We start from the raw sequence: 24,256 nt of genomic DNA, 5'->3' as shown, positions 1-24,256 counted from the left end.
ATGCCGAAATTCTATCCCTCCATCTCAGACGACCTACGGGATTGGGTCCTGCGTCAAAGCGTCTTCTTCGTCGCTTCGGCCCCGCTGCAAGGTCGCCATATCAATCTATCCCCCAAAGGACTGCCTGATGCCTCGTTGGCCATACTTGGCCCGAATGAGGCTGCTTACATAGATGCGACTGGGTCCGGAAGTGAGACCATTAGCCACGTGCGTGAAAATGGTCGCATAACGGTCATGTTCTGCTCATTCGACACAGCACCCGGGATTGTGCGTTTCTTCTGCAATGGTTCGGTGATTGAATGGGACCAGCCTGAGTTTCCACAATATCTTGACCGTATGGGGGGCAAGGCCGTGGTTGGAGCACGGGCGATCATCCATCTGGACGTGTTTAAGGTTGGATCTCCCGCCTCGTTCTTCTTTGCCTATTTCAAGATATCTGTAACCTTGCACCTGTCGGAGTCGCCTGCAGTATATAGTCTAGGCATTCTTGTGCAGAACTCGGTTGACACAAAAGCTCATCACTAATGTCAATGGTCATACCGGATACAGGTCCAATCGTCATGCGGTTATGGAGTTCCGCGGCTGTCCGTGAAGCTTGATCCCGACACCAACGAATCCAAACCATATCTCAAAGACCGCGACACACTGGGCCACTGGGCAGGCAAACAGGTGCAGGCGAACAAGATGCGGGCCTACCAAAAGGAGTGGAATTACCGAAGTCTTGATGGGCTGCCGGCACTCTGGACCGCTGTGAAGGATAACAACAAGTTTACCGGGGTGGCACAACTGGGAAACTGGGCTCGTCGCCATCGGGATGATATCGAAACCGCCAAAACAACAGTCTTGGTGCTGTTCATGGCTATGGGGATTATGCACTGGATCGGATATGTGTAGATATACCCTGGTTCGCAGTACATCACCACGTTGCGGGTGACATCATCTTGCCCACGATCCTGGCTTTAACTTCCAGCGTGGGTTATGCTTCTGACGGTTTGACCGTTAATTAGGTTCAGGTAACTGGGAAATTGCCTTCTGCCCTGTAGCGGGACTTTTCGGTAACTCATCATCCATTCTTTGTTTCATTAGATTGAAGTGACCGCCTGAATCCTTGTCGACCCCGCCCTTCGTTCGACCGAATCTCCTCGGCTCAACCCAGATGGTGTCACAGTCACACCGGGGCGCCCTTGCTTTGTCTCGCCTCACATTTTTGTGATAAATTACTCGGAGCTCACTTCCAGCCAAAGGAATTGTCTACTGTACCCGTGACCAGTACCACCACCACCGCCACCACTGTCAATTTACCGTGATTATGGCTTCGCGTTCCGTTCGCATCGCTGGTGAGCCATGAGAGAGACCGTCCTTTCCGCTGTATACTAAGTTACCCCAGGGGCGTCAGGTTCCGCTTCGGATCGACACTATGCCATAGCTGAGTTTGCACGCAACTTTCCCCGAGACCCGGTGGACGTTATCACCGCCGATTTCTTGAGCGAGGCCAACATGTCCGCTGGGGCAGCCCGGCGAGTCGACCAGATCCGGGCGCGGTATGAACAGGTGCAACCCGGCCGAGGATCGGCTACCACTACGCCGGCACCTGCATACGAGGCGTCATTTTTGCTTGCCCTCGAGCCGGCCTTGGTGGACCTTGCCAAGCATAGGATCAAACTGGCGGTCAATGCAGGGAACGCCGATACGGAGGGCCTCCACGACGCGGTTGTGCAGATGGTGCAGGCGAAAGGACTAGACCTCAAGGTTACTACCTCCACTTGCAGTGGCTGCTGTCTTCGAGGGAATGTGCTCACATTCGGCTGCAGGTCGCTTGGGTATCGGGTGACCAGGTCCTGTCGACCGTCCAAGAGGCACTTTCGTCGGGCAAGTCTGACTTCAAGAGCATCTATACTGGCCAGCCGTTGTCTGAGTGGCCCTTCGAGCCGATTTTCGCGCAGTGCTACCTCGGGGGACTGGGGATTGCAGCCGCGCTAGCCAATGGCGCCGATATCGTCCTGTGCGGACGAGTCTCCGACGCATCCGCCGTCATTGGAGCAGCATATTGGTTCCACGGCTGGCAACGCAGCGACCTCGACCGCCTCGCCAACGCCCTCGTAGCCGGCCACCTGATTGAATGCAGCAACTACGTCTGCGGCGGCAACTTCACCGGCTTCAAGATGCTCGAATCTCTCGGCCGGGACGGATGGACCAACATCGGATACCCCATCGCGGAGATCTCCCCGGAGGGGCAAGTGATCATCACGATGCAAACCTACGCAACCGGGGGCGCCGTCACCGTCGACACCTGCTCCGCGCAGCTGCTGTACGAGATCCAGGGCCCCCGCTACCTCAACTCGGACGTCACCGCCCTGCTCGGTGACATCTCCTTCGAGCAACGCGGCACAAACCGCGTGGCCCTGCGCGGCGTGCGGTCCGCACCCCCGCCTCCAACGACCAAGGTGGGCATCTCCGCGCGTGGGGGGTTCCAAGCCGAGGCGGTTTACTTCTTGGTCGGGCTGGACATCGCCGCCAAGGTGCGCATGCTAGAGGCGCAGATCCGCCACGTCCTCGCCCCGTACTCCGACGCCTTCACGGCGCTGACCTTCTCGACCCTGGGGTCCGCGCCCGACGACCCGCGCACCCAGGACAGCGCCACCGTGACCTTCCGCATCGTCGCGCAGGCCCGCACCGCCGCCGCCCTCGCGCCCCCCCGCTTCCTGCGGCCCATCACCGACAACATCATGCAAGGCTACCCCGGCGCAACCTGGCACCTCGACACCCGCCAGGGCTTTCCCCGGCCGATCTTCGAATACTTCGTCTGTCTCTTGCCGCAGACCGCCGTCCAGCACCGCGTGCACCTGCCCTGGAAGACGGGCGCTGCTGGTACTGGTCCTCAAACCGTAGACATCGCCCCTCCTCCCGCCGCGCAAGCGGAACTAACCCCCACTCCCCCACTCCCTGGCCATTCCGCTCCCCCCGCGCCCCCCATCCCCTCAACCACAAACTACGGCCCCACCATCCGCGGCCCCCTAGGCTGGATCGTCCACGCCCGCTCCGGCGACAAGGGCCCCGACGCCAACTGCGGCTTCTGGGTGCGCCATGCGGACGAGTTCCAGTGGCTGCGACGGGTGCTGACCGTGTCGACGGTCCAGGAGCTATTGGGGCCGCAGTACACGTCTACTGACACTGACACCGCCGCCGCCGGTGCTGCTTCCCTGCGGGTGGAGCGGTTCGAGCTGCCTAATCTCCGGGCGGTGCACTTCCTGTTTAGGAACCTGTTGGATCGCGGGGTGTGCGCGACGGTGACGGTGGACTTTTTGGGGAAGAATGTCGCCGAGTTCCTGCGGGCGCGGTTTGTGGATTTGCCGGTGCGGTTTTTGGAAAGGGGGAAGTTGTAGTCTTCTAATCGGTCGGGACCTGGGGTTAGGGTTGGGGGTAAGATGGTTGATTGGTGTTTATATATAGCTGGGCTGGAATATAGTAGGTACTGTACATCGTGGATTGCACTGCAGTTTAGTGACGGTGACCTAGTCATATCAGGGGAGGTAATGCCTCCAGCAACGTAGAATGTGGTGCAGTGCATCTCAGTCAAACACAACCACAGCACAGCTCACACAAACCCTTTGCATCTTCGCCTGAACTCCATACCTACTGTATACCTAACTTGACGACCCATCCAGCTAACCTCAAGGATTAATCCTCGCCCTGCTGCGTCTCCAACCCCCTCCACCCCTCAAACACGTGCTGCTGCCGTCCTCCACCCTCCCTCCACCCCCACGCCACGCAATAATGCCGCGCCAACAACCGCCACTCCTCCATCTCATCCAACATCTCCAGCCCGGCCACGCGCTCCTTCTCCCCCTCCGCCACCCACCGCTCCCACAGGAAATCCACATCCGCCGCCGCCTGCCCGTCCACGAACCCGTGCGCCCGCAGCCGCGCCCGCTGCGCCGCCAGGCTCGCGTACCGGTGCAGCGTCTGCAGCTGGATGCCGCGCGTCGCCAGGTTGGCCACCATCGTGCGCCCGAACGCGTCGTCCGGCCGGATCGGCTCGTAGAGGATGATGCCCAGCGGGGGGGTTGGGGGCGGGCCGTCTGCTCCAGCCCCAGACCCAGCTCCAGCTCCAGCTTCAGCTTTTCCTTCACCGACGGAAGCATCGAAAACCCCAACAAAGAACTCGACCACCCGCCGCGCCTCCTCGGGCTCCAAATAAATCAGACAGCATTCGGAAATCAACACCGTCGGCAGAGTCGGGTCGAGGCCCGGGAGGAGGGTGTCCGGTCGGAGGTCCGCGCCCTCATTCCCTAGATCCCCCTTCCTCGAAGGTGGTGATGACGCTAAAGCAGCCAGCTGGCGGAGATCGATCGGGTGGAGGTGGTAGTGCGGGGTATGCAGAGCGTCGGCGGCGGGGGAGATGGTGACGGTTTGCGGGTCGCCTAACGCGCGCTGCAGGTGGGGGGCGGCGCGGATGGCCCGGATTTTAGAGGCGGTGTTGCTGGGGAAGTCGAGTTCGTGGTAGATGATTGTTTGTTCGGGGTGGGGTTGGGTCTGGGTCTGGGTCTGGGTCTGGGCGAGGAGGCGGAAGATGCGGGTGTCGGAGCCGGCGCCGAGGGAGATGATTTGTTTTGGCTTTGGTTGGGGGAGGGTGGGGATGGTGGACTTTGTTGGTGTTGTGGGGGTTCGTTGGGGGGTGTCTGTGTCTGGTCGATGGGGGGTTGTGGAAGGGTGGAGGAATTGCGTGAGCAGGTGGTCGATTGTTGTGGTGCGGACGTAGGTGCCTTTTTTGTGTAGAGGGTTGTTAGTTACGGGACGAGGTTAAGGGACAGGATTTGGAGGGCAGAGGGTTGCGTACCTCGATTGATGATGGGCAGGCGTCGGGTTTCTTGGCCTGGAGGGGTCAAGGCTGATGCAAATGGGTCGTCGAGATAGCCTAGGTTCACGGCACTGAGACGAGAGACGCTGGCGTCATTGTCTGTGCCTTGTACCACTCGGTCTTTGGTGCTGGAGCCTCCTCGTCGAGAGGGAGCATCAGAACCTAACTCGCCTCCGCCACGGCCGCGACCGCGAAGACGAGCGCCGCCGCGACGTAAGGTGTTGAGATTGGGGATCTGTGAAGCTGACATGAGATGAGGGGGAGAGCGGAGTGGAAGGAGGGGAAGGAGGGGAAACTTGGGATGGAAAGGCGGGCGGAGGTTCCGCGGTTGTTCGTTTCGTCCCCGGCGGAAGCGGAGTTGATCCTGCCTGGTTTGTCAGGCATGCATTCTAAATGCGGAGAAACTGGCTGTTCATATGGAGACATGTATGGTAATCAATTCTATCTATACCACTTTTATCACGATAGACAATTCTATGTACAGTGTATACTAAGCACCACCTCAAACATAAACAAAGTTGTTCCGGCACAGCGGACACGTGCTCTGGTTACTGCTCTTGAACCACCGGAACAGACACACCGAATGGAACGTGTTCTTACACGTCGCGCAGCGCTTGTTCGGCGTCTGCATGTCCGTCGAGATGACACTGTAGCAGATAGCGCACTCGCTCTGGCCCTTGAGCGCCCCCTGCACGTTCTTCCGGAATGCTAGCAGTCCATCTATCATGTTGCCATTGGCAAACATGATGACACCCTGAATGGTCGTCAGCCAGTTCTTCCACTTCCTCTCGTCCACCAGAACACGACTCCGCCCGACTACCAACGCGGGCTGAAGCGGGTAGGCAGGTGGCAGCGAGATCGACAGCGAGACTGGCGGCGAATCCTCGTCGACCGGGATACTGGCGATGATCTCCGCGGTCTTCGGCGCAATCTTCACCTGCAGCGCACGTTCTTCGTTGGGATCTTGCGTCTGAGTCCACTCAGAGACTCCTTGCAATGACTCTTCAATAACCAATGGAGAGATCTAAAAGGGGGAGTCAGTAATCTGCTGCATGATTGCATCCGGTAAGACATACGTATTTCTCAGTCCAGGCTTCTACTGGTCCCTTGATGCGCTTTTTCGTGTCAATCCACCATCCTTTGGTCATGTTGGCCAAATGCTTCAGGCACAGGAAGTACAAGTGCACAAGAAGCCATTGGATCTCCTTTTCAGGGGTTTCAGACTGATCCGGTTCAAAGGAGCGGATGTCAAACTTGGACGCATCAATCATCTTGCCGTGGGACTGCTGGAGAAAGTCGAACGTGAGCTCCAGCAATGAGTCCAAACTCTCATTCTCTCGGATACTAGCAACATAGTTCTCTTGGACAGTGAGAGACTATTGAATCAGTTAGATGCTGCCTGCTATGGGTGACGTCTTCGGATGTGGAAACTTACCGCATTGACAAAGTGATCGAAGACGATCTTCCAACTCAGCAAATAGGAGCGGAGCTCAGTCCAGGTCCTCTCATTGCCATAAGATCTATTGATCGAGTCCATCGTCGGTGCGCCAAGCAACAGAGACACGAGTTCGTCAGGTAGTCGGACCGTCGTCTTCGACAAAGCCACATCGAAAGATACCTGTTCCTGCACGCTGGGAATGTACCGGTGCAGCAGAGTGTAGGCAGTGCGTTGGATAGCTCGGCTCTGCGCCGTCAGAAGCGAGAAGACACTGCTAACGTCCTCTAGATTCTCGACCGGAATGGTCTTGACAAACCGACAGAGCAGGTCGACCGTGATGTCCCGGGGTTGATCGAAGATCGTTGACGAATCTACATGATAATCATTAACAATGTTCTCAGATTGCGAAACGTGATAGACTTACCAAATTTTCGCAAAGTCGAGGTCAAACTGTTAAATAGCTTCGATTTCCGATCCGACCACGCATCCTTCACATCATCATTACTCTCTTCGTCACTGACGATCGATTGTAATTTAGCGAAAAGTCTGTAAGATGACAAGAGCACAGGAAGAGCCTCGTCGCCACCACTAGTCCTCTTCCAGGTCGCGTCAAGAATCTCCAAGCAATCTTCCCAGTGAGAGCCGTACATCTCTTGAATGCATGGGAGTACGAATACTAGAGTCTGAAGAATCTCGGCCTTGAGGCTAAGGGATACAGCATCAGATTGAAGGCATTGGGTGAGATGCTTGATCAGGAACATCAAACGCTGGGTGGGTATGGACGCCGCGACGTCCTGGTCCCCAGCGAGCAGGAGGTTAAGGAGAACCAGCTTTCGCAACCCTACCAATTATCAGCATAGTCAAGACATACGAGAAGCCCTTACTGACCGTCTTTATTCTCATCCTGAGGTTTCAGTCCAGTCGAGTCTGCGACAAACTCGTTGCACAGCCGCGTACCCGTAGGATTCGATAGAATGGCATGGCGCAATGTAGCTACCCAAGCAGCCGAGCGGATGGCATTCGCTTTGCGCATATCCCTGCAAATCTGGGTGACCTCTTCCGGCGACTTGGCGCTGTTGGAAGAGTCGGCGGTGTCCATGATCTTCACAAAAGCGACTCCGATATGATAGTCGAGTGGAGCAAGATCTTCTAGCCCTTCGAGCTTGTCTTTCCAGAATGCAGAGAGCATAGAGGATATAGTCGCTTCGGCCTCGGTTGCACCCTTTTCGTGGGACCGAGCCCAGCCACTGACGACCTTCCAACCGTCGTTGACAACATCCATATACTCATCCCTTTGTTCAGGAAGCGAGATCCCGCTGATGCCATTACAGTTCTCGATACTCAAATCATCATCAATGAGCTGCAGTGCTAGAGGGATGTTGTAGAACAATGTCTCCATCTCAGCCTTGTCCAGGTTTTGGATTAAACCGAAAGAAGAAAGGATTCTGACAGTGAAATAGGCCAATCGGAATGCTGAGGAGGAGTTGTTTGAATCCCTAGGAAGACTTTCATAACGTTGCTGTAGTGTGTCCGACAAATCACGATTGACTAAATGCACAGTACCACTGAGTGGGCTTGTGATGGCAGTTGAAGGTCTTGGAGGGAGTTCGAGGAATGGACCCAAAGCTTTCGCCCAGGACTCGCGAGAGGGCAGAATATCCTTTGCAACCTTCCCAACCTCTTCTGCCTTGGCATTGTGCAGCAGTTCTTCGGCGATAGTTACAAGTGACTCAACCCTAGAAACAGTTAATTCTGATCGTCCTTTTGTCTCTTTCTCGGTTAACACTCACGATAGCGATTGGTCATTGACATTGTCAAAACTGTGCTGTAGAATCTCAAAGCTCGATTTGTTCGCACTCGTCTCGCTAACGATCGACTCCTTCAAGGTCTTGGCCAACGATTCTGCTACGCTTGAAACATCTTCTGATGAAAACTCAGAAAGGAAAAGTAGCTTTCCAGTTAGTTTGGACCCGTGGGGCCCATTCTGGAAAGTTTTGAATGCCAGGGGAACAGCCCGCGCGACTTGAGAGAGACCATGCAAGGTGTCGAAAACCTTGGTATCATCTGACAAGGCATCGATGATTGCTAGGAAGATCGTGTCTGACAGTCCTCCGTGGGAGGTTTCGTTCTGAAGCACTGCGATCACAATTGACCAGTGTAAATCACTCCCATTGCAGGCCCTATCAAGGGCTCGCATGATCAGAGAAATGAGACCACTCTTTTCGTCCAATTCTTGGAAATCGAGGGTGGAAAGTAGCTTTTGTACAGTGTGAGCGTTCGAAGTCTCCGGGTCGAACTGGGCAACTCTCTCCAAAACTTTCTCGAAGCTGGAGCCAAACCCATCCCAGGATCGGCAGGACAGGATAATCGAGATGAGCCTGTCAGCGGAAGGCGACGACAGGAGCTCCGGTGCGTCATCTTGGACAAAGCTCAACAGTGACTGCGAGGCTTTGGCAATCGGCGCAACTTTGAGTACAGTTTGTTCGACAACAGCAGCCGCTCCATACGGCTTGCCATTCCTCAAGCGCAAAACCTCCAGACAGCTATCAAGCAACGAAAGGCTAGTAGCATTGAACACATCCGAAACCTCGGCTTCATGGTCTGTATCTTTTACTCGAGAAAGTAATGAGGCTTCCAAAGCAAGAAAACGCTCTGCTTGCGCGCAGACAGCGTCCTGGGAGGTTTTGAAGTCCTTCGATTGTTCCGGGGAAGACAACTTGACAGCTTCGAGCAAGCTGTCTGACAGCTCTCTCCACGTTTGCTCCAATACATGCTTGTAGCCTAGCGTGGTCAGCACAAAAAGGGCATCTGTGCAGATAGGCTCTGCTGACTGAGGAGGTAGACCCCATTGAGCCTGGTCTGACTCGGGTTTCACATATTGTACAATCAAAGGTCGGAGCCTTTCGCGCAACAAGTTCGTTCCCTCATCCTGACCAAGCCGACCTGCAAGCCACATAACAGTATCAATGTAAGCTTTCCAGCCAACAGCTCGGTTTTGCCGAGGCTCGTCTCTGGAGTTTAGTCCCTCCTGGAAAGACTCTGTCAGAGCACGGGCACTCGTCACTCCGACGTTGTTCTCATCGGTTGATTTCGAATCAACCTGTGCAAGAGTCTTGATTGGAATGATCTGCAGCAGCTCGTAAAAATTGGTCCAGAAGGAGCTTGCGCCACCCTGAGAACCTTTCTGAAGATATTGAAGTAATCTCTTGGAAGACGAGGACTTTCCGGAGTGATCTTCAGTCCACAATTGAGGCCTTGCGGAGGTCACATGCAGGATAGTCTCGGAGAGTTCCGATGCGGAGCCCAATTGGCTACAGTGCAGTGACTTGCCAATCAAAGCAGCACTGATGAGTTTCCAATCCAGTTCCTCCGGCTGCTTGGAGACTGCAGTGCGCGCAAGAACATAGAGTGACCGGCGCACGAAAGCATCTTCATGATACGATAGAGCCCACAGGGACTTACTTCCTAGAAGTGTCTCTATCGTGGGTGTTGCCTTCTCAAGGTCCTCTTGTGCGGAGTTTCCTGCATTGAAGCTCGTCAGATGAAGTGTGAGCAAACCACAAAAGAACATTCATACCGAGTATCCTGTTGAACAGCAAGAGGGCAGTTCCAGCCACTCGTGCATATTTGGCTGTGGCGTCATCTGCCTTCACAGTCCTCTCATCGCTCAACGTTTGAGGGGTCTGTTGGAGAATGACATCATCTACGAAATCCAGAATGGAGGACTGGTAGACTTTCCATACACCGTTCCTCTTCTCGTCGGTCGAGAATACGCGCGTGAATGATTCCAGCGCAGCGCGATGGACTGGCCGATCGTTGTCGTAAAGTCCCGCAAGCCATGCTCCAATGACCTTGGGCAAGAAGCGAGCAATGCGCTTTCCGACAAGAGACGCAATAGATCCCTGGGTCGAGTGCGCTGTTTGTCTCACCCTCCGAGAAAGATCTATCGAGGCGCGTGGGTAGATCCTGACCTGCCGAGATACCGAACCATGATCAACCGATTGCTCTAGTGCGGCGTGAGAAGTCAATGTAAACCTACCCAAGCTTCCAGGAACCCATCATCAAGGGTCCCATTGCGACTCTCGACAGCCAAAACGTGGTCGCGCAAGTCGTCCAGAGCCTTTGTGCGGGTAACCTCATCCTTCTTGAGGAAATTCTTGAATGCGATTGTCAACTGCGCCTCCGATATGCGAGATAGATCCGGAGGCTCTGTGACGTATGTAAGCGATGATGGTTCCCTTCCCTGACTGGAGAATGCGCTGGAGAATCCTCCAAATGAGCCAAATGTGCTAGCAGCAGCCCGGCTGCTTGAGGCCTGAGACTTGTACTTTTTGCTGCTCATAGTAAAGTGGGGGATGGCGGGGTGTAAAGAAAATGACGAAATCGGTTACTGGAAGGTGATTGACTCGAGATATTGACCAGCAGGTGCACTCCAGGGGGGATTCGGTCCAGTCCGCTGGGTACAAACAGAGAGTAGTTCACGCCGGACAGTCCTGCACTCCAGAATACCCCATCGATCGGGCTGTAAGTTAGTTGTAATTGTCCTCATCTCAAATCCGGCGGCATGGACTCCATTATCGGCGTCCCTATCGGGCATTTCACGTGACCTGGTGTCATCGATCCCCCGATCGGGCAAAAGCCGGCGCGGTCTAGAAGAAGAGGCAAAAAGATAGAAGCGACGGAGAAAAGAGCTCTGGTCAGCTTCCTCTTCCTCGTCGCGAGCACCGCGCTCATCCCGTCACAATGAAATTCTTCATTGAGTAAGTCTCACTGGCATTCCTGCCTTCCCCCGCTCAGCGTACTCGGCAGAAACAAGCTTCTAATCTCATCCGGCGTCTAGTGATCTCCCCGTGCTCTTCCCTTATCCTCGCATCTATCCCGAACAATATGCCTACATGTGCGATCTCAAGAAGACCCTCGATGCCGGGGGTCACTGCGTCTTGGAGATGCCTTCGGGTACCGGAAAGACTGTCTCGCTGCTGTCGTTGATCGTAGCATATCAGCAGCATTATCCCGAGCATAGGAAGCTCATCTACTGCTCTCGAACGATGTCCGAGATCGAGAAGGCGCTGGCCGAGCTGAAGGGCTTGATGAGTTTCCGCGCCAAGGAGCTGGGATACACTGAAGATTTCCGCGCGCTCGGGCTAACTAGTCGAAAGAATCTGTGTCTGCATCCGTCGGTCAAGCGAGAAAAGAGTGGTACAGTGGTCGACGCAAGATGTCGGAGTTTAACTGCGGGATTCGTGAAGGAAAAGAAGGAGCGGGGCGAAGATGTTGAGTTGTGCGTTTACCATGAGGTATGGAGAGTTTCTCACAGGTTCGTGACGATTAACTGACGCTCTACAGAACCTTGACCTTCTCGAACCGCACAACCTCGTACCTCCGGGTGTCTTCACCCTTGATGGGTTAAGTAGATATGGCGAAGAACACAAGCAATGTCCATACTTCTCGGCCCGTCGCATGGTATGTTCTCACAGTATCTGGTAGGGTGGATTCTATGCTAATGTTGCCCGCCTCCCCCATAGATGCCTTTCTGCAACGTCATTATCTATTCCTACCACTACCTCCTCGATCCGAAGATCGCCGAAAGAGTGTCGAAAGAGCTATCCAAGGACTGTATAGTTGTCTTCGACGAAGCGCATAACATCGACAACGTCTGTATTGAATCTCTGAGTATCGACTTGACTGAGGATTCGTTGCGGAAGGCCACACGCGGTGCGAACAACCTCGAACGCAAAATCAGCGAGATGAAGAGCTCGGATGCTGAGAAGCTCCAAAACGAATATACCAAGCTGGTTGAAGGCCTTCGAGAGGCCGAGCAAGCTAGAGAGGAGGATCAATTCATCTCAAATCCAGTCCTTCCAGATGACTTGCTCAAGGAAGCTGTACCAGGAAATATCCGTCGCGCCGAACACTTCGTCACCTTCCTCAAACGGTTCATTGAATACCTGAAGACCCGAATGAAGGTCACACACACTATCTCCGAAACACCATTATCATTCTTGACGCACGTCAAGGATCTCACATACATCGAGCGAAAGCCATTACGATTCTGCGCTGAGCGTTTGACGTCACTCGTGCGCACACTCGAACTCATCAACATAGAGGACTACCAACCGCTGCAAGAGGTTGCAACCTTTGCGACCTTAGTTGCCACATACGAAAAGGGCTTTTTGTTGATCTTAGAGCCATTCGAGTCGGAGGCAGCTACAGTACCCAATCCGGTGCTGCATTTTACCTGTTTAGATGCCGCGATAGCGATCAAACCTGTCTTCGACCGATTCAGCTCCGTCATCATCACATCGGGTACCCTGTCACCCCTTGAAATGTACCCTAAGATGCTAGGCTTCGAAACCGTCCTCCAAGAATCATACAGCATGACCCTTGCCCGCCGATCCTTCCTGCCCATGATCGTCACGCGCGGATCCGACCAAGCCCAGATTTCCTCTTCGTTCCAGATCCGTAACGACCCCGGCGTCGTGCGCAACTACGGCAACATGGTCCTGGAGTTCTCCCGCATCACCCCCGACGGGATCGTCGTCTTCTTCCCGTCCTACCTCTACATGGAATCCATCATCAGCATGTGGCAGGGCATGGGCATCCTGGATTCCATCTGGAACTACAAGCTGATCCTCGTCGAGACCCCGGACGCGCAGGAGTCCTCGCTGGCGCTGGAAACCTACCGCACGGCGTGCTGCAACGGCCGCGGGGCGCTCCTCTTCTGCGTCGCGCGCGGCAAGGTCTCCGAGGGCATCGATTTCGACCACCACTACGGCCGCGCGGTGATCAACATCGGCGTGCCCTTCCAATACACCGAATCCCGCATTCTGAAGGCCCGCCTCGAGTTCCTCCGCGAGAACTACCGCATCCGCGAGAATGACTTCCTCTCCTTCGACGCCATGCGGCACGCCGCCCAGTGCCTGGGCCGCGTGCTCCGCGGCAAGGACGACTACGGGGTCATGGTCCTGGCGGACCGGCGCTTCCAGAAGAAGCGCAACCAGCTCCCCAAGTGGATCAGCCAGGCCATGCTCGAGAGCGAGACCAACCTCAGCACCGACATGGCCGTGGCTACCGCCAAGAACTTCCTGCGCACCATGGCCCAACCGTTCAAGGCGCGCGACCAGGAGGGCATCTCCACGTGGAGCCTGGCGGACTTGGAGAAGCATCGCGAGAAGCAGATGCTCGAGGAAGAGAGGTTGCGGCGGGAAGAAGAGCTCGCCAATGCACGGGCCCCCAATGGTGCTGGTGCTTATTATGGTGGCGGCGGCGGTGGCGGCGGTGCCGCGGCCCCGCCGGACGATGAGTTCGACGATGACATTGATGAAGATCTAATGATGTTGGATGCTCAGTGACCTGCAGGCGCGTCCATGGGTTTCCTTTTTCCCGCCCACCTTTACAACCTTGACTTGTTTTACCCATTTTGTTTTTTATCACGGTCAAGGGGAAAAAATGCTTGCATAGATTGCATGATACCACGGATGGTTCGGTGTTGGAAAGGGTTGATAATATGTACAGTACATTACAGCGCAGCTACTTACTCGAAAGAAAAAATCTCAACGTACTTGCCGAGTCTTCTTGTTTATTGTTCAGGTCAAAAAAGGTTCATACTCTTTATTGAATGCTATATCTTAAGGAACTAATAAGAAGGACTTTTTCTTATTCCGCTGAAAGACAACTCCACAGAAATCGTTGGACACGTCATAGACACGACGAAATGGGAAGACAGAAGGGAAGTGCGTAGAGTTACATGCAAAATCAGACAGGCAAGCATATACAACGAGAAGAAATGCATACACAGTGCGAGGGGCGAGGGGCGAGGAGGTGTTGGTCTATGCCACGGGGGCAAGGACATCGAACGCACCTGTACCCACGATGCCGGTACGGCCGACAACGATGCGGGCACTGGGACTCTTGAGGTTGTCGAAGTCTCTCTCGACCACCGCCTCCTTGAGGTAGCCGACGGTCGTCTCGAAACTCATCTTGGCCAGGGGCGAGGAGCTGTCCTTCACCAGACCGTTGCGGTTGAAGGGACGGAAGCCACCGGACTGGGTCATCACGTCACCGATCAGGTTCAGATGGCGGTTGTCGACGGAGATGCTGTGACCCTCGAAGACGTCGGACATTTCCTTGACGATGGCGGCACGCGCGGCCTCCACGCCATAGAGGGTGAGCATGTGGTGAATCGAGTTGGTGTAGAGGGAGTGGGGCTTGATGATGTCCTGGTAGTCGCGCATGGCGAGCAGGTTGACACCTTCCGTGATGACATAGGCGGGCTCGCCCTTGACAGGATCCGCCGCGACGAACGTGCAGTTGCCCAGGCCAGGGATGGATTGGATGACCGCAGTGCGGGCAGCGTCTTCGACCAGAGGCAAGAGCAGAAGCTTGGGGGTGTCAATATCGTACTGCAGCTGGATAGTGCAGGATCCGCCCTTCTTGGGGTTGAACTTGAATTGAGTGACCTCGCCGTACTTGTTCTTGATGTCCTCCTCACGCAGCTTGGCGTCCTTGCCTTGCTCCTCGGAGTCGGAGTCGGAGGCGTCATCCATCTCGACATCACGCTTCTGGCGCGTGTTGTCACCCTCGTCATCCTCGTCCTCGTCCATGGCATCTTGCTGGCGCACCATGCTCTCCTCTTCATCCTCAGGGCCTTCGTAGGAGACCTGGTTGTTGCGGTTCTGGTTGCCCCGGGACCGCTTGGCGTCGTCCTCATCGTCTTCGACATCGTCATCCATGGGCTCTTCTTCGGCATCCCGACCGCTGGGGGCATCCTGGACCGTACCAACGGAGACACCAATCTCAGGCTGAGCGGTCGAGAACTTCTTCAATGTCTTCTCGTCATTACGCTTCTTGAGCTCGGCCTTGGTAAGCTTCACGAGTCTCGGGATGAGCTTGTTCTGCAGAGCATTTTGCACATCCTTGGTCGTGATAGCATACTCGGCGGTGTACTCATCAGGAGGGAAGAACGCGATCTCGATGTCGTAGATCTTGGCCTTCATGCTGCCGGAAGAAACTCTCTCCTTGATCTGGACCTTGTCAACAACCTCTGCAATGCTGAGCTTGCTGATGGCCTTGGCGAATCTTTCAGAGTGCTCCTTAGAGAGCTCTTCGTTCAGATAAAGGGTCATGGTAGGGGTCATGATGTGGGCACTAGCTGTCATGACAATTTCACGAAGACGGGGAATACCCAGCGTGACGTTCTTCGCGGAGTGACCAGCCAAGTGGAAGGTGTTCAGAGTCATCTGAGTGGAAGGTTCACCAATAGACTGACCGGCCACAATACCAACGGCCTCACCAGGGTCCACAACCGACTTCATGTACTTCATGTTCATCAGAGTGTTGAATGACTTCTTGGTGATAACACCCTCGATGCTCTTCTTCTTATCCCTGAGCAGTCCATCGGGGTTGGCATCCTCGTACTATTATGATAAATGTGTCAGTTATGCTGGACAGCTGATTGATTCTCAATGCACGCTTACCTTCTTGAGTGCTTGCGAGAACGCTTCGGAAATACTGCCCAGATTACCTCCAGGGTGATAGAGAGAAAGGACAGGATCCATAGCATCGACCTTGCCCGTCTTGCGAACCTTCTTGATAGCATCCTTGTGCCAGTTGACGACCTCTTCCTTCTCCAGACCGTGGAAGTCGCTGGTCAGATTGACCTGCGACATGATGGAGAGGTAATTGGATGCCAAGAAGTCGAAGTTCTTGAGGTGAACCTGCTTCGTGATATCCAAACCATCCTCACCGTACAAAAACTGGACAATGGATCCATCGGAAGCCTCACGGACCGAAGTATCATACTCCGCCCTCAAGCCCTCCATTCCCTTGATCAAACAACGCTGCAGATAACCGGATCTGGAAGTCTTGACGGCAGTATCAATCAGACCCTCACGACCAGCCATGGCGTGGAAGTAATATTCCTGGGGCTTAATACCAGTCAAGAAACGGCCACACACGTAACCACCAGCCATGGGATTCGTGTCATACGCCCGGAAAGAGGGCAGCGTCTTACCGCTCACCATGACAGGTACACGGCGACCTTCCAAAACCTGCTGTCCAAGGTTGCAGGAAATCAGGTTGGCGTTGACGCTAGATCCCTTGGCTCCGGAGATTGTCATCGACTGCATCTGGTTCCACGGGAATGGCTTAACAAGACCATTAGGAAGACAGGCTTGGGTGATCTCAGTAGACAGCTTCGCGTTACGGGCGTTGGAAACGCTATCGAGACCACTCTGCTTCTCATCGTCGCGAAGAACTTCCTCCAGACGCCGGGTCAGCTCGGCGTCCTGGTCGGCGCCTGTAGTCTCGTCGAGAGTGACATACTTGAGCGCGACCTCACGACCCATGGCGGCAGCCTCGCTGATCTTTTCTCTGCGTACGCGATCACCTTCCTTAGTCAAACGAAGATCATCGATACCGCAAGTGAAAGCGCGCATGTTGAGGAACCTGGTCAGAAGACGACCCAAGATACTGATCAAGCGACCCGCAATGGTGTGTCCGTAAATTTCGTGGATGGCATCAACCAAACCGCCAGCAGTGGGACCGATTTGCTTCTTGTCGAGAATACCGCAAAGCAACTCTCCATCCTTGAAAATGACTGTGCCTTCTTCGTTGCCCTCACCCCAGCGGTCACCGGGCGTCGAGGACTTGCTCTTCAAGTTAAGACCAGCTCTACCCGGGGGCATGATGTTCTTGAGAATAGTGGTGATAACTTGTTTGCCGGTCCAAAGAGGCTTGGGTCGAATGACCGCCGGGCCGATGAGTTGAATCCGGTCGGTAATGGTGTGAGAGTTCTCGGGTCTAAGACAGCTGTACAAGAGCTCATGATAGTCCTCCTCATCGAAGAAACTGTCTCGGCAGGTGAACCAGGTGCTCATGGAGATGTGATCCTGAATCAAACCACGCAGAGGCTTGCCGGACGTTGCGACAAGATACTGATGGTCCGCATCCGCAAGCATCATGGCCTCTGATCGGGCGAGTTCGTTCTGAGGGAAGTGCATGTTCATCTCGTCACCATCGAAATCCGCATTGTAGGTATTACAGTTAGCGTAGTGCATGCGAATGGTTCTCTCGTTGGGGAGAACACGGGCCTTGTGACCCATGATAGACGGCTTGTGGAGGGTAGGCTGACGGTTCATCAACACAACATCACCAGTGGTGAGATGACGGTAGACTTTCTTGTTGCGAGACCCCTTCATGCGCCAGTTCGACGGCGCAAGCAGTTGGTTAGCCAGAGCGGTACGCTCGTCCAAGCTCTTGAACTTGAGGTTGGTGACCTGTCCCAATTCATTCTCAATGGCAGAAGCACCCGGGTATTTGTCGGGACCGTTGATGACCGCCTGTTTCATTTCCCAGAAGTTGTGGTTGGTCACGGGCTCGGGGTAAGTCAACTTCTTAGCGAAAACCATGGGTACACCAATTTCATTGGTCTCAATGTTCGGGTCGGGGGAGATGACACTGCGAGCGGCAAAGTTGACACGCTTTCCCATCATGTTCTTCCGGAAGAGACCCTCCTTTTTTTCCAAAATCTGCTTGATACCGTTGGGGCCGGCGGCGGCAGCTGGTCCAGCGGAGGCATTTCGGTCACGGTCGATAAGTCCGTTCACAGTATCCTGGAGCTGAACAATGGAGTGAAGCAGGTCACGGTAATCGCGAACACGCATAGCAGCACTAGAGCTGCTGCTTTGTCTTTCCTTGCTGATCTGGTTGATGATGTCGCAGTTCTTCAAAATACTCGTAAAGATGGTGTTTTGCTGAGCCTCCAAAATAGCGCCAGCTCCTTGCTGTGCGGCGGGACGATATCTGTTGGGCGGCACCAAGATGTTCTTGATGAAGAACATGTCTGCGCTAACTCGGGATTCCTTCTTCGGTAATGGTCGAGAATTGTACACGAGAGTCAGGATTTCCGCTTCCTTCTCAAAAAGCAAGGTCAATGCGGCATGAACTTCGGGAGAAGGCATGTATTGCTGGCCTTCACCGGCGGTCTGTTTCTTGTTCTCGAGCTCAGTGACAACAGCATTTCCACGGGCAACTTCCTCCTCGGCTCCATGAACCTGAGATGCGGTGTCCGAGGCTCCGTCCGCCTGTGCCTCCTTATCCTTGCTGTTGAACTTCTGAGCCTCCTGGAGGAGGATCAAAGAGTTGGGCGCTTGGAATCCAGCCTGCAGCATAGCGTGTTTGGACTTCTCAGGTAGTGCCTTGCGGAAAACCTTCGAGAACTTATCTTTCCGATAGGACGGCGAGATACTGCAGAGCGATTTCGGTCAGCCGAGAGCTGACTAGAAAGAAGGACGTATGGAAGATATGGAAGTGATAACGTACCCACTGCAGCTGGCACACTTGCCTGGAGTGCCGATGGCTTTCATGAACTCTCTCACGAGGAACCGGCGCTGCTCCGCAGCCAAGGGGTTCTTCGCACCAGCCATAAGACCCTTCAGTCTTCCATCTGCTTGCGCTTGTCGGATGCATTTCTTGACGTAGGAGGTTCTGCGAGCCATCTTGTCGTCATCATCCTCATCCTCATCGCTGGATCCTTCGCCGTCTTTGGCGGCCTTTCTCTTGTTGCCCGTCGAATGAGCCATCGTATCAATAACAGCAACCTCCTCGACCAAGCCATACTGCAGGAGTCGCAATTTGCAGGCATAAGTGTTGATTTCGAAGCGAGACATTTGGAAGCGATGGCAGTAGACACATTGCGCCTTCAAGAGACGGTACATCTGTTCGAAATGGGTGGGATTGTACACACGGACTGGCAGCTCAACATGACCAGAATGGCCAGTGCAAGACCAGGAAGACTGCCGACATGTTGTGCAGCTGGTTTCCGTCAGTTCAGGACCCCGCTATTGGCATACATTTCCGGGATCTTGGAGAAGAGCGAAATGACACGACGAAGTCGATATCCCAAGTAAGAAATGTAGAGAGGATCTTGAACTTACACATGATCACCCCAGGCACCCAGAGCTGGGTCATAGAGACCACCGGGAACAGGGTTGTTGAAGGAATCCAGCGCCGGGGTGTTCTGGATTCGCTTTACAGAGAGAGCTTTGATGTCTTCATCGGTGTAGACGCCAAAGTCAATCCCCGCAATGGTGGAGGCCACCGGTCGTGCGAAGGTCGCCATGATGTCCCCGTGCAGCTCTTGGAGCAACGGGTGGTGCGATGCCTTCGTCCTTGAATGGCTGCTGGCCTGGGGAGATCGATCGAAAAAGCGGGTTCGTCGGCCGCGACGATGCGAAAAAGTTGCACCCAACTTTTTTTCTGCCATGCGGCACCGCCCGGCGGAAGGCCCACCCCGTGATTCCTCCGTCCCTCTGTCTGTCTGTCTGTCTGTCTGTCTTGCAGGTCCGCCCGCCCCAAAGAGCTTCGCTTCTCTCTATCTACTCCATTCGTGCCTTCTCTCTCCCTCTCAGCTCCCCCCACCGCTTCTCGCCGGCTGTATTCAGGGTGACACCTCATTCCGCCCTATCATGGCTGACGCGTCAGGAAATGCGCTGAAGCGCCCTCACCCCGAAGATGATCAAGATAACATCCAAAAAAGACCTCGTTCCAATCATGGCTCTCCCGCGCCCGCCAAAGCAGCGCCTGCCGCGGGCAAGCTTGACATTGAGAAGATGGTCGCAGAGGCCAGGGCGAAAGCAGAGGCAGTACGTGCTCGACTGCAAGCCGCGAAGGGCATCGTCCCGTCTCCTTCGCCAGCCGCCTCCAGTCCTAGTCCAACACCCCCAGCGGCCAGCCCTGCGATGTCCAGGCTAGAACAGATGAAGGCCCGAGTCGCTGCTGCGACCGGACGAGCCAACGCGACAGCCCAGCAACGAATTGTCCCTACGCCAGCTCCCCAAGCTCCTACTCCACCTCCTCCGCCGCCGCCGCCTCCTTTCGAAGACGAAGATGATGGCTCGTCACGGGCTCGCGGTGGTCTCGATGTCGGTCTTCACCCCGCCCTGCTATCAGATACCCTTGAGTTCAGAGGTGGTAAAGGACGGCAATCCATGCAGTCGAAAAGCCGCAGGACCGAGTCTCCGGCTACGGCAGGCCGGCCTGATCGAGCCGGCCTTGATCTCTCGGGTCCGTCTCTGGAGGAGATCAAGAACAACCCATACTTTGATCCGAGCCTCGGTCCCAAGGCCACAATCGCAAAGCCCCGACAATCCCGGCAGCTCATCTTCAACCAGAAGGGCAAGTACATCCAGCAGGCGGCCGCGCTACGGCGACAGGCTCAGCTGGAGGCCATGAAGAAGCGGATCGCGGAAAGAGCGCGACAGGCCGGTATCGACGAAGACTTGGACGTTGAGAAGGGCTTCCTGGTACCAGCGCCTCCAGCGATCGAATGGTGGGATGAAGGGTTGGTCGATGGCGAGGACTACTCGGCTATCGAGGACGAGCAGAAGCTCAAGATCGACACCCCCGATACGATCATCACGCAATACGTCCAACATCCCGTCCTTCTCGACCCTCCCCAGGAGAAATTTCTACCACAACAAAAACCCATGTACCTCACACCGAAGGAGCAGGCCAAGATCCGTCGCCAGCGACGAATGGCAGATCTCAAGGAGCAACAGGCGAAGATCAGACTGGGTCTGGAGCCGGCGCCGCCCCCCAAGGTTAAGAAATCGAACCTGATGCGGGTATTGGGTGAGCAGGCGGTTAAAGACCCCACCGCCGTGGAAGCACGCGTCAACCGGGAGATTGCGGAGCGCAAGGACAAGCACGAGGCTGCCAACGCTGAGCGCAAATTGACCAAGGACGAGCGACGCGAGAAGCTCGCGCGGCAGCAAGAGGCTGATGCGGAGCGTGGTGTGCTGATGACGGTATATCGTATCGACACGCTCGCCAACGGACGACACCGATTCAAAATCAGCAAGAATGCTGAACAGAATGCCCTCACCGGGGTCTGCGTCATGCATCCTCGATTCAATCTGGTTATTGTCGAGGGCGGTGCTCATTCGATCAACAACTACAGAAAACTGATGATGAACCGCATCGACTGGACGGAGAATGCGGGCCCCGGGGCGGTGCGAGAGGGCAATCGCGAAGCTCAGGCAGCGTGGTTAGCCGCCGAGGACGAGCAGACCGGCGAGCTGAAAGATCTAAGCCATAATACTTGCGAGCTGCTGTGGGAGGGTCAGGTCAAAGCCCGAGCATTCCGGAAGTGGTTGGGGGCGCGCGTTTGCGAGACTGATTCCCAAGCAAAGGATGTCTTGGCTCGAGCGAAGCTGGAGAGCTTTTGGGCGTTAGCAAAGAGTGCCAAGCAGAGCGAGGCATAAAGTATTGCTGTGGTTTTAGAGAGAAGCACTATGCCCATGATCATTACGGGATCGGGGGTGCTTTACCATAAGATGCTACGCCAGTGACGTGTATAATTAGAACTCATAACCTACTCATGATATTCGGACTGCGCCAGTCTGCACACTGTACATATTCAGAGACGCTACATGTTGAAACGGTAAACGGGATGTAAAAACTTTTGATTACCCATGCCATGAAAAAGAATGCCCAGAAATCCTTAAAGTGCAGCTAAACCCAACACCGTAGATTTATTTTGATGAACAAGTTGCCAAAAAGCGAACGGAATTATGAGACACAATCATTGACGAGGAGGGCCTTGTTGATTGTTGCTCAGATGCCGCAGCAGATCCAACTGAGCCTTGACCTGATCGAAGTTCATGGTGGGGGCTTGCGCCTGTGGTTGTTGTCCAGGGGCGTGTTGCTGCTGCTGCTGTTGCTGTAATTGTTGCTGTTGCTGGAGGGCAGCGATGAGCAAAGGATTGATTTGCATATTGGGGGGAAGCTGTGGGTAAGGGTTCGGTTGTTGTTGGTAGGCCTGTTGGAATGGGACCTGGAAGTTGAATGGGGCCGACATGGCTCCTCCCTGTTGGTAGGGCTGCTGCTGCTGCTGTGGGAATGCAAACGGGTATTGCTGGGGAGGGTAGGCACTGGGCTGCTGGCCAACGCTCATCAACTGCTGGAGGTAGGCAGCGTGTTGATGCTGAGCTTGGGGTTGAGGCTGGGGTTGATGCTGGGGTTGAGTGCCCTGCGTCTGTTGCTGATAATAGGAAGAACGGTCGGGACGCTCGTGGTGAGCATCGCGAGATCCGGCTCCGGCTCCTCCGCGGCCACGACCAGCGCGACCGCGATCAGATCCTCGGCCTCGGCCTCGACCACCACGGAAACCAGAGTTGTTCCTGCTGTGACCAGAGAGACCATCCGCTTCGACGGGGGCCTCCTGCTGGCGCATCATCTCGTGTAGGTTCTTCGGGCGGGCCAGGGGCGTATAGCCATCGTCCGCCGGGCTGTCGTCGTAGTTCAGTTCGCTGTGGCTGAGTTTCGAGGGGCCTGGGGGTCCTCGCTTCGCCGCTCTGACAGAGTCGCCGCTCTTGCCCTCCTTGTTCTTCTGGCGCTCCTGCTTCACCTTGCGCTTGTACTCGGCTTCCGCCTCATCGTCGGAGAACTCGACTTCGTCCTCGCCGACCTCCTCGTCGTGATAGTTCGAAGCATCGCTTCCCTTGATACCCTTGAGGGGCTGGGTGAAGACAAAGGTCGAATGCGACTCAACGTAGTAGATCGGCTTGCCTTGCGTGATCCCCCGCTCCTCAATCGCGGCTACCGTGGGGAAGCGCACCGCATAAAGCGGGTTCTCGACTCTGCCCAGCGTCTCGGCGACTACACCAGCGATCGTGCGGTCCTCCAGACATAGCAAGGAGCCAGACTCGAGCACCTGATATTCGCCGGAGGTGTTGGCCACGATCAGGATGGTATTTTCGACCATGGTTTCCACCTTTCCGAGATACACGATTTTCATTTCCGGGGAGATGGTTATGTCGGGAATGGGCAGAACCTCTTCCGGAAGTTCGTTCGCGGTCTTCAGCTGGCTGCCCGATCTACCCTTCCCATCACCTTCATCGTCCGAGCCCAGCTCCGCCTGCATCAAAATTCGCGCCTGCTCTTCCGGGCTCAGAATCGGATAGTCTTCGTCGCCATCGCTGTCGTCGGAGGAATCGGTCGAAGAATCATCGGAAGATTCATACGGCGAGGAGTCAATCTCCCATTCGGGATGCTCATCCTCTTGTTCCTCCTCTGCCTCCTGGGTAGCATTCGCAGCAGATCCTTCTTCCCGATCGGGGGCCGCGTCCCCGGGAACCTCCTTGTCCAATTCCATGGCTTCATGGTGCATTCCGGTAGTCTCCTGGGCATTCTGCTCTACTACGGGAGTAGGCGCGACCGTAGCACCGATATTTTGACCGGTGCTGGTGTGTTGTGGTTGATCAGGCTGGGTTTCTGAAGAAGTCTCCGGGACATTGTCGTTAACAAGGCTCAATCCTGGAATTGGGAGATGTGATGTGGCTGATGCTGTCGGATCGCTCGTAGGACCGTTGACAGCGTCTTGCTTGTCGTTGAGGTCGCTGCTCGTCACTGGGGTGCTTGCATTCAAGGGTGTGTTGTAGAAATCACTCCCATCATCTGCCGGTGTCAAAGCAATGGGTGGCGTGTCATTCATGCAAGGCTTTTTGACTTGGGGACCTTCACTATGGTCCTCAGTAAGTCCCAGAGGGTGAGAAGGAGGCTGAGAGTCACTCATTCTGATGTCTGCGAGGATATGATCCAGGAATGAGAGAATCTGTGTCGCATATGGGGATGCTCTGAGCAGCAGGAACTTTTTTTCGACGGAATCGCCCAGGCGAGCCGAACAGTCGCTTATCGATAAGGCTCCCGGCGCTGGCGGATCTTTCTTCCCGCGCCCCAAATGCATCGGATATCTATACTCTATAGACCACAAACAATAATCTACCACTGTCATTCCCCTTCTTGAAGGTGGAACCTTTCCCCATCGCCCAATTCTGCTCCTGGATGTAGCACTTGCCATACCATGGCACCTACGAGGGAAGTTGATGCTGCTTCGGCGTTGACAGGCGCAACAAATACTCCGCGCACCAAAAAAAGGTACCGTCCCACCAGCTGGCATC

The 24,256-nt window shown here is 55.0% G+C and overlaps 7 protein-coding genes across 7 annotated transcripts; 3 read left to right on the top strand and 4 right to left on the bottom strand.

Annotated features, from left to right (window-relative positions):
• On the top strand, positions 1 to 3,383 carry BO72DRAFT_386520 (DUF1446-domain-containing protein; the record flags this gene model as incomplete). Its single annotated transcript, XM_040941638.1, has 5 exons — positions 1 to 393; positions 550 to 890; positions 1,157 to 1,191; positions 1,379 to 1,749; positions 1,812 to 3,383. The coding sequence occupies 5 exons, from the start codon at positions 1 to 3 to the stop codon at positions 3,381 to 3,383; spliced, it is 2,712 nt and encodes a 903-aa protein (XP_040797666.1).
• A 27-nt stretch (positions 3,384 to 3,410) lies between these two features.
• On the bottom strand, positions 3,411 to 5,139 carry ppm1 (protein C-terminal leucine carboxyl O-methyltransferase ppm1). The gene is made up of 2 exons (XM_040950322.1): positions 4,838 to 5,139; positions 3,411 to 4,763 (listed from the first exon to the last, which is right to left on the bottom strand). Exons 1-2 carry the CDS (start codon positions 5,106 to 5,108, stop codon positions 3,679 to 3,681), a joined length of 1,356 nt encoding a protein of 451 aa, XP_040797665.1. The 5' UTR covers positions 5,109 to 5,139; the 3' UTR covers positions 3,411 to 3,678.
• Positions 5,140 to 5,292: 153 nt separating this feature from the next.
• Positions 5,293 to 10,819, bottom strand: BO72DRAFT_436937 (ubiquitin-protein ligase RKR1). The gene is made up of 8 exons (XM_040943335.1): positions 10,336 to 10,819; positions 9,874 to 10,267; positions 8,087 to 9,818; positions 7,185 to 8,032; positions 6,721 to 7,137; positions 6,294 to 6,667; positions 5,935 to 6,234; positions 5,293 to 5,882 (listed from the first exon to the last, which is right to left on the bottom strand). Exons 1-8 carry the CDS (start codon positions 10,636 to 10,638, stop codon positions 5,361 to 5,363), a joined length of 4,890 nt encoding a protein of 1,629 aa, XP_040797664.1. The 5' UTR covers positions 10,639 to 10,819; the 3' UTR covers positions 5,293 to 5,360.
• Positions 10,820 to 10,972: 153 nt separating this feature from the next.
• Positions 10,973 to 13,868, top strand: BO72DRAFT_480062 (TFIIH/NER complex ATP-dependent 5'-3' DNA helicase subunit RAD3). Its single transcript, XM_040947609.1, has 4 exons — positions 10,973 to 11,056; positions 11,137 to 11,593; positions 11,643 to 11,759; positions 11,822 to 13,868. The coding sequence occupies exons 1-4, from the start codon at positions 11,040 to 11,042 to the stop codon at positions 13,646 to 13,648; spliced, it is 2,418 nt and encodes an 805-aa protein (XP_040797663.1). The 5' UTR covers positions 10,973 to 11,039; the 3' UTR covers positions 13,649 to 13,868.
• Positions 13,869 to 13,900: 32 nt separating this feature from the next.
• Positions 13,901 to 19,581, bottom strand: BO72DRAFT_451480 (DNA-directed RNA polymerase I core subunit RPA190). Its single transcript, XM_040945494.1, has 4 exons — positions 19,232 to 19,581; positions 18,618 to 19,109; positions 15,773 to 18,542; positions 13,901 to 15,712 (listed from the first exon to the last, which is right to left on the bottom strand). Exons 1-4 carry the CDS (start codon positions 19,414 to 19,416, stop codon positions 14,126 to 14,128), a joined length of 5,034 nt encoding a protein of 1,677 aa, XP_040797662.1. The 5' UTR covers positions 19,417 to 19,581; the 3' UTR covers positions 13,901 to 14,125.
• Positions 19,582 to 19,762: 181 nt separating this feature from the next.
• On the top strand, positions 19,763 to 21,559 carry BO72DRAFT_386565 (U4/U6-U5 snRNP complex subunit PRP3; the record flags this gene model as incomplete). Its single annotated transcript, XM_040941640.1, has 1 exon — positions 19,763 to 21,559. One exon carries the CDS (start codon positions 19,763 to 19,765, stop codon positions 21,557 to 21,559), a length of 1,797 nt encoding a protein of 598 aa, XP_040797661.1.
• Positions 21,560 to 21,679: 120 nt separating this feature from the next.
• BO72DRAFT_451479 (RNA-binding snoRNP assembly protein NAF1) lies at positions 21,680 to 23,939 on the bottom strand. The gene has a single exon (XM_040945493.1). The coding sequence runs from the start codon at positions 23,869 to 23,871 to the stop codon at positions 21,880 to 21,882; it is 1,992 nt and encodes a 663-aa protein (XP_040797660.1). The 5' UTR covers positions 23,872 to 23,939; the 3' UTR covers positions 21,680 to 21,879.
• Between the last annotated feature and the right edge of the window lie 317 nt (positions 23,940 to 24,256).

Source organism: Aspergillus fijiensis (assembly GCF_003184825.1).
Source record: "Aspergillus fijiensis CBS 313.89 unplaced genomic scaffold BO72scaffold_57, whole genome shotgun sequence".
Lineage (NCBI taxonomy): Eukaryota > Fungi > Ascomycota > Eurotiomycetes > Eurotiales > Aspergillaceae > Aspergillus > Aspergillus fijiensis.
The sequence above is the reverse complement of the archived record's forward strand: the minus strand, read 5'-3'. Positions and strand labels throughout refer to the sequence as shown.